At 40.6% G+C, this 12,028-nt stretch overlaps 1 protein-coding gene across 1 annotated transcript in view; it reads left to right on the plus strand.

The window, feature by feature from the left end:
- The window catches only part of LOC122815199 (serine/threonine-protein kinase WNK1-like), a 3,137,204-nt gene that overhangs the window by 2,763,589 nt on the left and 361,587 nt on the right, over positions 1 to 12,028 (plus strand). Inside the window, exon 19 of the mRNA XM_044087493.1 lies at positions 6,688 to 6,759. Within this exon, the coding sequence (XP_043943428.1) occupies positions 6,688 to 6,759 (72 nt within the window). The remainder of the gene's footprint in view (positions 1 to 6,687; positions 6,760 to 12,028) is intronic.

Raw genomic sequence — 12,028 nt, forward strand, 5'->3', positions numbered from 1 at the left:
TTACAGGTGCTTTCTGTGGGCCAGGCTTAGGATATTAAAACATCGTTTTGATTCTTGCTGAGTGCTAGAGTCACAGATGTGGTATCTCACTCTTAGGGACTTTGATGTAGCATCAGGCCTGATGCATGTTGCCCCCCCCCCCCAGCCTTATTTGCAGTGGGCACATGGTACTTGTTCTGCACAGTTCCTTATTTTGAGTTTTTAGGTGTAGAGCTCTTGCACCTAAGCCAAGCACATACACCAAATGTCTGAACCTGCGGTTCCTCTCGTACTGAGTGGGATTACTATCGCAACAACACATCATCGATTGGGTAAAGCTAACCTGTCTCACGGCAGTCTAAAGCCAGCTCACATTCCCTATTAGTGGGTGAACAGTCCAACGCTTGGTGAATTCTGCTTCACAATGATGGGGAAGAGCTGACATCGAAGGATCAAAAAGTGACGTCATTATGAACACTTGGCTATCACAAGCCAGTTATCCCTGTGGTAACTTTTCTGACACCTCCTGCTTAAAACCCAGAAAGCCAGAAGGATCGTGAGGCCCCACTTTCATGATCTGTATTCATACATACTGAAATTCAAGATTGTGAGCTTTTGTCCTTCTGCACCACGGGAGGTTTCTGTCCTCCCTGAACTCGCCTTAGGGATACCTACATTACTCTTTGACTGGTGTACCGCCCCAGTCAAACTCCCTACCTGACACTGGCCCTCTGAGTGGGTCGCGCCCAAGCGCTTGGAGCCAGAAGTTAGAGCCCTGGTGGGGCTCACCCTCCCCCATCTCACGTGGTAAGTGAAAAAATGGTAAGAGTAGTGGTATTTCACCGGCAGCCAAGGCCTCCAGTGTATTCTACACCTCTCATGTCTCTTCACAGTGCTAGACTAGAGTCCAGCTCAACAGGGTCTTCTTTCCCCGCTTATTCTGCCAAGCCCATTCCCGTGGGTGTGGTTTTCCTAGATAGTTGGCAGCGACTCTCATGTTTCCCTTGGAAGCCTGATGGTTGTTTGGCCTTGTGATAAGAAAGTATGATGAGTCCTTTCACTCCTGTCCTTATGCCCCATCTCTACAGATGACCTTTGGTTTGGGGATTCTTCAATGCTGATGAGATGTACAACTCTGTAGTTTCAGTTCCCCCTCCCCCTTAACTCTGATGCCATGGCTACCGTGAAGGATAACACCTAGTTTGAGTCCCTGTTCATCAGAATAGTTTTACTGTTTAATCATCCTAAAGCTGACTATCCCGAGTTGTCTGCCTGAAGTCCCTGGGATTGCAGCATGTTTCTTCCCTGCTGCCTGATAAAGTTCCTGGAGCTTTAGACAGATGAAGCAGGAAGGTGTACTCTTTTGACACATTTGGATCTACAGAAATGTGTATAATTGTTTTAAATCCACACCTTCATGGTAGCATTGGCGCTGGAAAAGCTGAAGGACCTATTACAGTCTGGGCTTGGAGGACCTTTTCTAAACCTTGTTTTACAGCTGTTTAGGTGTCTCACTGGTAGCGCTCTCTAACTTGGATTGTTTGGGTGCTACAACTAGGGCAGCATGCTCGTATGTTTCTGTAAAAAAAATTAAAAAAAAAAAGACTTGCCTGATGATGTCCTTCAGTGACTGGCTCTCACTGTCTTTTATAAAGGAGTGCTGTTTGGCCAATACCCTCAGGCTCTGGTTACTGTCCTTTTTAGGAGGAGTCTGGTTTCTTTTGTAGTGAAAAAGCCATTTCCCTCTTTTTGGTTCCCAGTATTTGTTCCAAAATAATGATAAAGCCTCTTCATTACTCCGAGAGCAAGGCCATGTGCCCTTTGGGTATCTCTTTTCTGTATACTGTTTGGTATCCCTAGGGATAGTTCATTACCATTCTCTGTTGCATCCCTGCTCTGATTTAAGCTTGTACCAGGAAGGATGGCTTTGCAGATATGTCTTGGCTGGGGGAGCTATCTCTTTGGGTCTTCAGATTCTGAATTCAGTTGCTTTGTCACCCCAGTATCCTCTGGTTTTCAGTGTTTTATATACTCTGCACTTGGTTTTGCATCGCCAAGCTGTTGGCACAGACCCATATGTTTCAGCTTAGGGAGCAGCTGAAGCTACCTTATTTTTTTTATAGGTGTGGCAGCTTTCCATCGCCCCCTTTTCCTCAGACTCAAGTGGGTGTTTTTGTCTCGTCTGGCTTCAGCATCCCTTTTTGACATAGGGACTGTTGTAGTGTCTTATCCTCATGCTGTTGAAGGAGACCCAAAGTTGATTCCAACTCAAGATGTTTGTTCCATCTAGTTTATGGCTGGGTGTTACTTCTGAAAGTCTGTTTCCATCAAACTTCAAAATTTACCATGTTTTTTGTTTTTCTACAGTGTCTCATCAAAGTGGGGATCACACTGTTCCCCTTTTCATGAGTGACCAACTTCTGATAGTAATTCCTGCTGTCTTCTGACACTGGATGCACCTCCTCTTCTTTTTGGCATAGTTTCTTAGGGCTGCCATATTTTTCCATAAATTCCCTTCCCAACTTCTGTTTAGTTTATTACTGCTTTAGATGCAGCTCTGTCTATTACCGTTTTCTTTCTTTTACTTTTTAGAAATAGCAAGAGGTTTTGGTGTAGTATACTTGAGTCCTGTTCAGGCACATTTGTATCCTCTGGCCAAGAATACAGCCATGAGGTCCTTCCTTAGATCATCGTTGCAGTATTCCAATACGTTTGGGTTCTCTTGAGAGTAACCTGATGTCTAGCCAGGGTGCGCCAAAAACCCTTCTTGATGTTTTGTACTTCCAGTGTATGACCTCAGCCTGCAGACGTACTGTTGTAGGATCCTCAGACTGTCTTGTCACCAGTCCAAATGTAGGAGTTTCGCTAATGGTTTGAATAACTCATCATTGTGCCACTACCACTGCCAAGGCTTTGTCAGATAAGTGCTCCATTAGGGAGCCACCTTCTTCCTTATTCATAAAGATTTGTTCATGTCTGCTGAGAGAGGGCAGTGTGACTGGAAGGCAGATTGCTTATAAAGACCTCCACTTTCACTGTTTGTTTTGTTTGGGATTTGAACACATTTATCATAGTTGTAAATCATTCATCCCTAAGACCCTTAAAACCATGTTCTTCATGGTGCTGTAGCATGCCTAATTATATGGTTGTTGCTGTGGCTTATGAGTAGACCAAGATGGTGGTGCGACACTATGTTTTGGACTTTCTTCAGATACTGGTCCCTTGTTTTTGGAGAATTTGATTTTTGGACAGTCCTAACCAGATCATGTTCAGGCTTTCCCTTTCTGTAGCCTATACTGCTACCATTGATGGATATTCATGACAGTGGAACCTTTTCAGTTCTGATTTAGTATTCCCTCCACCCACTCGAGGTGAAGGCTCCCTTCACTAGTTGGAGCTAGGAGGCTTAAGGGCAAAATTCCTGACCCTTTTGACTTTGTGTAGCTTCTTCCATAGCTGTTTTTTTCCTCAGCTTCTAGTCTATAGAGGTAACTTTGCAAGCAAGAGAGACAAGAGGCTTACATGCCTTTGCAAGGAGTGATTTGATTGTATGGCATCCAGCATGATCTTCAGACTTCACTCTCCTAGCAATGTGCATTCATGTGGATGAGAATGTATTAGTAGTTGCTGTGAGCCTTTTCTGCATACTAGCTGCAGCTGCAGTTTGTGGCCAGACAGGGGCTGTCTCTCTAAAGGTGAGACTGTCTAGAGTGTAGGCCTTCTTTCAGCAAGAGGCATCATGGTCTCCTCCCTGTCCTGCTTGATGGAAAATGTATGGGGGGGTTGAGTTTGGTTATATTCTGTCTCTGTCTCGTGTGCTTTTTTTCCTACTCATTTTTGCCCCCATGTCTATTAATCATCAAACCATCCCTAGTCATACTCAGTCCATTCATTCCTTTGTACAGGTGACTTTGTCCCCGTACTGTGCAGTGCAAAAGGCATCCAGGGAAGCCATCATATAGGCAGCCATGAGGGTTACTTGTGCCCTCACTAACATCCTGATAACTAATGTCATTTTTCTGTACTCCTAACCCAACTTTTGGCCATGGGGGGAGCATGCTATCTGTGTTATTGCAGGAACCCTCTGAGCCGTCTCTATTGTGGGTGTACACCTCTATACACTCACTAATGAAGGCTACCACTAAGCGATAGTTTTGGGAGTGTGTAGTCTGTCTTCCAATGCAATCCCTCCTACACATGATAATAGCAGTGTGAGTTTGAATGCCCCTCCTCGCCAACTTGGGCATGCCCATCCTCCCAGCCAGTGCCTTCTAGCATCCCTGCTGGTGCTCAAACTCAAGTTTGCTTGGGCTATAGCGAGGTTTGTATCCCTCAATACCACAAGCGCTGGCTGCCTTGCACATTTTCTTGTTTAATTTTGCCAACTGTTCATTTCTTCACTGAGTTCAAGGGAAAAAGATTAGGCTCATTCTTGGTGTGTTTTTATGACCGGGTTGGTTGTTGCTTTAGACTTCCATTCTATTGATGGCATAGGAGAGTTAGCTAGTTTTATACGGAGATGTCTTGTACCTGTTAATCTGGGTGACTGATGACTGCCTCAGAGCCTGATCCAGGACTTATTTCTCCTGAGACTTGGGCTGCAGTGGGTTTGGCAATGCTGCAAAGCCTTCTGCTCCGAGCACTAAATGGAAATGGTATGAATGTAGACACCATTTATTACTCCATTTTGTCAACTGGAGGAGTTCTTCAGGTTTTGGATGCCTATACGTTCGGGCTTTCATTTGCTTATTTCTTTGGGGTAGTGGAATGATCTCAAAGGGCCTACTTGCACTGTAGCTACAAGAAAAGCAGTACAACAGAAACAGAGGGCAAGCAAAGCATTCATTTCTCAGAAATGTAACCGCAAACTGAAGAGCAATTTTATGTATGGAAACCTTGGTAAGTAAACATCATTAAAATTATATGTAGAAAGAGGTGAGATTATTTGAGGTTCAGTTGCAGTCTTCTGTCTATCTTTCCTTTTGGAAGGTAGGAATGACACCAAGCTCTGACTGGTTGAGTAGTCCCTTCCTTTGGAAGTGCTACTTTTCTGCCCCTCCTTGAAAAACTTTTCAGAGAATTAACCTTTCTAGGAAAGAGAAATACTTATACTTGCTTTAATCATTTCTCAGTATAATGCCTAGTTTAACAAAGCTCTTACAAACGTTTTTCTTCCTTTCCATACATAGAAGACTTATAGAACTAACATGGAACACTCACTAATCCCTTAACCTCTAACCTATTTACATCAGCTGACTACTGTAAAACCCAAAATGCAGCAAAATTATATGCAACTCCAGCAACTCCTTTTGCTACATTGTAAATATTGTTCATTTCCTTTGTCTATAGTGTAGTGTTTGGTTTTAAATTCACCATATTTTTGTATTCTGTTTTAATCAGTATAACTGTTCTGTAAAGTATTTTACTTGTATTGAAAGGTGGGTCCACAATGGATCAGCACAATACACTGGTTAAGAAACCTAAGTAAATAAATGTATCCCTTTTGAGGGACTTGAACTTTGTCTGATGGACTTTGCTGTCTGTCATTAGGCCTCTGAGTTCATCTGTTTTGAGTTCATCCTTGGTATGAATTCACTTCTTGTTAGCTGTACCTGTGAAAAAAGGATCCTGCCTGAATACCATGTCTCCCTAAAAGGTTCTCTTGATTTTCGACCCCAAGTGAGTCCATTCTTCTTTCTCTCTCTTTGTAAGGTTAGAAAGCAGGAGAGAAGACCTCCACTCCGTGGGGATGCACAGTCTGCTAAGCTGTCCCCTGAAATAATTATGCTGGTTTTGTTAGTTTTTGATTGCCCTTATCCTTGGCTATGTTGAGGAAAGGTTTTCCATCTGCCAGTTATCCACTTTTAGTGGATTGATAACCACTTTTCTACTGCATTTGCTGATTTGTAGTCTACTCTGCACCAGTAGCAGTCAAAATGTCTTATTTCAAACAGTGCAGTTATAATTTGGTGAATTGTGCTTACTTTTTCCAGGCATTACTGTCTCAACCATGACTCCTGTGTGGTGCTTCATTTTTTCCAACAATTATTTTCTCAACCTTGATTCAAAAAGTTGTGGCGTTCTTGGTGTAACTGTAATGCAAGAGTTAGACTTTTGTGGTCTGCTGTGGTCCTGCCCTTCACCTCCTTCTGCTTAGTACTTGGGGTTCATCCCAACCATAGGATCCATAATAGAAGGTCTTCAATGTTAGCTATAACAGGCACATTGTTGCTGTGTCAGTTAAACGAGGGAGTCCTCCTTATCAGGTCTAGCGTACCCTCCTATCATTCACTCTGGGTGGGTAGTCTCTTCTAGCTAGCATTTGTTGTTGGAGTTTCCAGTATGTCATCAGGTATGTGCTAATGTTTTACTTGTTAGCAAGTGGGGTGTCAAATTACATTGGTTTTTGATTTGCAGGTAGGTGCTTGCTAGTAACCTAGGGGGTGGATGAGTGTCCTAATATAGTAAGTGTATTATGTCACACAGCGCAGTACCACAGGCAGGCTGCCCATTCCCTAGAGTACAGTAACTTCTGAGAAAAGGAGATGCCAAAATGTGAACGATGGAAAGGATGAACCAAGTACAGTACCTAACAAGGATTGTCCTCTCATAGGTCAGCTGGTACAGTAAGCAACTCTTTTATTCCTAATGTTTACACTTTAGCTGTTTTTGTGTTTCTCTTTCTTCTGTTATTTCCTTCTGTCTTAGGCTGGGCGAAGTTTAACTGTGTCTCTGAACGAGTGACTTTCAAACCTGGAGGCAGACGGACCAGATTTTTGAGTACGCCCTTCTTGGCTCTTTGTGTGTAACACCTTTACTCCTTCCTTTGTCATGGTTTTGTGTGTATGGTTTTTTTCTCTCTTTCTTTTAACACGATTCCTCTCTGAGTGTATTTTGTGTTCACAATGTTGCTTAGACATGCATCCTGACGTGCTTCGAATGCATGTGTAAGCTTTCTGTACAAATTTGTTCTAGTTTAACACAGAGATAGGATGCATGTTTAAGGTTTCTGTACAAATGTCAATCCAGTTTAACGAAGTACAATATTTTATAATTTAATTTATTCCTTTTTCAACCAGGTCATATTCCATATTGACTTTAGGTCTTCATTTGTGTAATTCTACAATTCTACTTGATAATCTTATAGAACACTGTGCATTGTAGTTTCACTGAGATGGGTGTTGCACTGAGTGTTTTGTTGTTCCATGTTACTTGTGCAATTAACTTTTCTGCTCGATTTGGCCATAGTTGGTCAGTGCTTCAGTATTTATTTATTGGTGAAGTCTTTGGCTTGTTTAATAGTGCCATGGTCAGAGAACAAACATGTATAATTTGATTTACTGAGTAGTACTTTTTGTAGGTTAGGAACATTAAGGGAACATCATTCCTGGCTGATCTAAACCTTTTGTAGTTGACCTTTGAATCTGCATAGCCCAAAACACAGTCATCCAACCAAACTGAGAGACTTGTTCATCACAAACAAAACTTATTTTTATCTCCAGCCTTACAAATCCCTTTCAACCATCACTGTCCCAGCACCTTCTCTCTACACAACTGTAAACTTAAGCAGTCTCCCCATATTTGTATCATTTAGTCCAAAGTCCAATAATAATGCAAGTCCGAAGCATTTGTCAACACACTGCCCCCTGCTCTTCAACACTCAAGATACAACTGAAGCAGCATCTATCTTAACTCCTCCCCCCTCCACTTGCAGAAGAATTCTTCCCCGGTTAAACATTTGAAAACCCACTTAAAATAGATAACTAAAGAACTCAAGCAATTCATACTTGGGAGAGAAAACCTGGTAGAAGTGAAACAAAATCCTACCACTGATTCCTAGTCTTTGGCAACTTTCCATGGTCTTCCCAAACAAGTGGTATGCAGACACAAGCATGCCTGTAGTAAAACAAGACAATATTCCTTCTTCATAAACCTTAAATGTTTCTGGAATTAAATAAATATGCTCACGTGTGACAAAACTCCAGACAACATTCTAACTTCCAAAAGTACACCACCAACCTCACATGCTCAGATTTTCTCCATGAATTTAGCCATCTACCTAAAGTCAGCACTCCCTCCTGTCTACTTTCTGCCTCTGATGTCATATACAGAGATCGCACATGTAATCTTTTAGCGAACAATATTATTTATAAATTCAAAAACAGATTTTCAGTTTGTGATTCACTTCAAAGCAGAATGAAGCAGTTCGAAAAACTCACTGATAAAATGTGCCTAATCCACAGCCAAACTCAAGCAACTAACTGACCATTTCTCTCTCTCTCTCTCTCTGTCTCTTTTTGCCAACAGTGTCTCTCTTGTTTCTAACACAGAGAGCCATAAAAAAGGAGGAAGTATTGTGGGGTTGAGTAATGGAAAAGTGGCTCCAGTCAAGCATAATTGTGTATAAAGTCATAATGCTTAATATGTACAAGGTCATGAAGTGAAGTAGAAGCGGGAGTAACAAATGGTTTTGGGATCTATTTAACTTGGTTCCATATAGCACTGAACACATCTTGGTGTATAATTTCACTAGTAAAATGCAGTGATCTTGTTTAGTTTTCGACTTGTGTCTTGACCATCTAAAATGCTATAGTCAATTCTCGTGTCTGAGTCTGTTATGAAGTTCCAAAACTGTCTGTAAATAAAATTTGTTGTGTGTGGAAGTTTTAGAAAGGCTTTCCTGTGTAAAGGTTGAGATGTCCATCTCTGTTATGTAAACTTTTAACACGTGCCAGTCATCTGGTTCTGGGTCATTTTTTTTTTTCACTTAATTTTTGTGATGCATTTATGACCAGTTGTTTTGTCTCTTTTTGAACCAAATCAGGCAGGCAGTTTTGTCATTTTTGTTGAGAGAGAACAAACAGTAACTCCAGTTATGTGTATCTAAACCTCTCAACTGTCCCTGTTTTGGAGGAGCATCTGTGTTTTTAGGCCGGATTTACCCCTGCACATAAATTTACACCTTCTCACAATTTTCTGAATCTCGCCTCATTACTCATGTTTTTGAAGCTGTCTAGTACACAAGAAACAAAGTACATGACCTACATACTAGTACCAGTAATTTAAAGACAGAGGACATGCATCTCATTTTTTCAGAAGCACAATTAAGTGACTTTGTATGGTAGAATTTTGTAACACAGATCATTACAGTCTACAGATTTTACAGTCTCTTTGATAATGTGGTATGTTTTATCATTTTTGTCACACAGTGTTTTGAGGATTGGTATAATGGTGAAGGTGTTTACACTACAAGACACGAGGTATAGGGTTTGATTTTCACCTATGAATGGGAAATTGGCTAGGCTTAAAATGGTCCACAAAGGTAACTTGCCTGTGAACTAGTAGGATGTGTAAATTATGTTCACTATGTTCTGCAATAATAACATGATTTCTAACTTTCTGCTTAAAGGAAGACACTTTTTGTTTGGAACCTTTTAAGTTGCAGTGGGTACTTGAAAAGGCTGTAACTCTTTTTCTGCACACATCAGCTGCACCCAATTCCTAATTCCCATTGCCCTTCACTTTACTAATCCAGAACATCATATCCCCTAACAGCTTTCCCAATGTTAAACTCAAAAGGAAATGCTATTTTAGGTGTAAGGTCTGCTTTCTTAAAATAACGCTTAATAGCCATAATTGTAATCTTAGTTAAAGGAGTAATCTTCTGTAACAGATGGACAGAAAAAAGACCAACTATCTGGACAGCCACAGACTCTAAATCCAGGGGGGAGTTGCCCATGACCCAGACCTCTTGTGCTTTTTATCAAGGGCTACTCTTGGAAGAGAGCCAGAGAGAGAACGTGTTAAGATGGGAGTACTGATGTAAAGCAGGATACAGTAATTACTCCATTTTACTTCCCATTAGCTGTAGATATGAGTGATGTTCTGAGGTTAAAGGAGGCATTTTTTCAGTCTAAAACTTTCCTTGAAAGGTGTTTCTAATGTACTGTATTCCCTTATCTGCCATTAAGTGACAGATCATGTTAGAGTCAATATTTTTATTGGCCCACTGTGAGTTGGTACATCTACCCAATGCTTTGTATACATGTGAATTAAAATGCATACTGTTTCATTTTTAGTCTGGCTGAGGTCTGAGGAAATCTTTGATTCTAGACATTCAACCTATTCAGACCAGATGGATTGTAATTGTTGTTTAAGCTTTGTAGAAATGATGTGTTATCAGATCCAGAAGACCAAAAATCCATCAGTACATTCCACACAGAACAATGGCATACAAGCCAGCTCAGATATGATTACTGAAGTATCATTAGCATAATGGGCTCACAGAGAAAATAACTTCATTATGTTTTGGGGAAAAAAAAAGTACTCCGTAACTCCGTTCCCCAAGTAAAATTACTTGTGGCACCGTAACTAATGCAAACATAAGGGGTGGAAGTGACACTACTGTCTTATACTCCATAAAGATGTACATTTTGTGAAATACAAGGGACAGTTTTTATTGCAAGGAAAGAAAGTCCTGACGATATAACGGATGGCTACAGCAGCCAAAGTTTTTCTTTTGTTTCACAAAATTACAAGTGATCATAAGTTGAAGCTAAAAGGGGATAATAACTTGAGCTTGCATTTTATGTATTAGAATCAGCAGTGTAATTTTTGCCCTTAGAAGTGTTAGTAACATAAGTGGCAGTCAGTAGTCCTATCTGAAGTTTGTACAGTAGCACTACAGTAGTAGTAAATCAAACCCTATACCTCGTGTCTTGTAGTGTAAACACCTTCAACATTATACCAATCCTCAAAACACTGTGTGACAAAAATGATAAAACATACCACATTATCAAAGAGACTGTAAAATCTGTAGACTGTAATGATCTGTGTTACAAAATTCTACCATACAAAGTCACTTAATTGTGCTTCTGAAAAAGTGAGATGCAAGATGCATGTCCTCTGTCTTTAAATTACTGGTACTAGTATGTAGGTCATGTAGTCTGTTTCTTGTGTACTAGACAGCTTCAAAAAGATGAGTAATGAGGGGAGATTCAGAAAATTGTGTGAAGATGTAAATTTATGTGCAGGGGTAAATCCGGCCTAAAAACACAGATGCTCCTCCAAAACGGGGACAGTTGAGAGGTTTAGATACACATAACTGGAGTTACTGTTTGTTCTCTCTCAACAAAAATGACAAAACTGCCTGCCTGATTTGGTTCAAAAGGAGACAAAACAACTGGTCATAAATGCATCACAAAAATTAAGTGAAAAAAAAAAATGACCCAGAACCAGATGACTGGCACGTGTTAAAAGTTTACATAACAGAGATGGACATCTCAACCGTTACACAGGAAAGCCTTTCTAAATCTTCCACACACAACAGATTTTATTTACAGACAGTTTTGGAACTTCATAACAGACTCAGACACGAGAATTGACTATAGCATTTTAGATAGGATACTCAAAGAGGAAACTAGCAACAGTCTGGCGGAGAGTGGATGAGGAAAAAAAGGAAAAGAGAAATTGGCTCATAATGTTCTCTGAAAGCATTCAGGGGCTGTACCAGCTGGGAGAGCTATAAAGCTATGAAAATCAATTAGCATTTAGTAGAAGTACAGGCTGCACCATGCGTTTTAGCACGTATAATCTTTATTTTAGGTTAACTCAAGTTGAGTGTAGCTGTCAGTTTGGGACTTTTGTTCCTGTTATGGGGATAAAACTTCAGTATTTGAAGATGTACATAGTTTTGTCTGGTGGTATTAAGTTAATAGATTTTAAAGGGGTATTGGGGGTGTGTTTGTTTTATTGTTTGAGAGCTTTCAATAAAACAAAAAGTTTTGCAAGATGTGACATAGGCCCAAATGGATATGACAAGAAACAACTGTATTAAACTTCAACCTGCCAAACAGTATATGCATAGGTTCATAGGTGTGTACTTGGCTAATGGCCCTGGAGCCTTTACAAGCCTAGCCCATAGGATTACCCTGGCATTGTGCCACCCAACTTTAGACTTTAGTTCACGATGTATCTGTCGAGTAAAGCCACTGGGAGTGATCCCTGGGGTGAATTTTCTATTTCCCATCCACTCATCAAGATTTCTTTT

This window comes from Protopterus annectens, chromosome 11.part0 (genome assembly GCF_019279795.1).
Source record: "Protopterus annectens isolate FY-2018-M chromosome 11.part0, PAN1.0, whole genome shotgun sequence".
Lineage (NCBI taxonomy): Eukaryota > Metazoa > Chordata > Ceratodontiformes > Protopteridae > Protopterus > Protopterus annectens.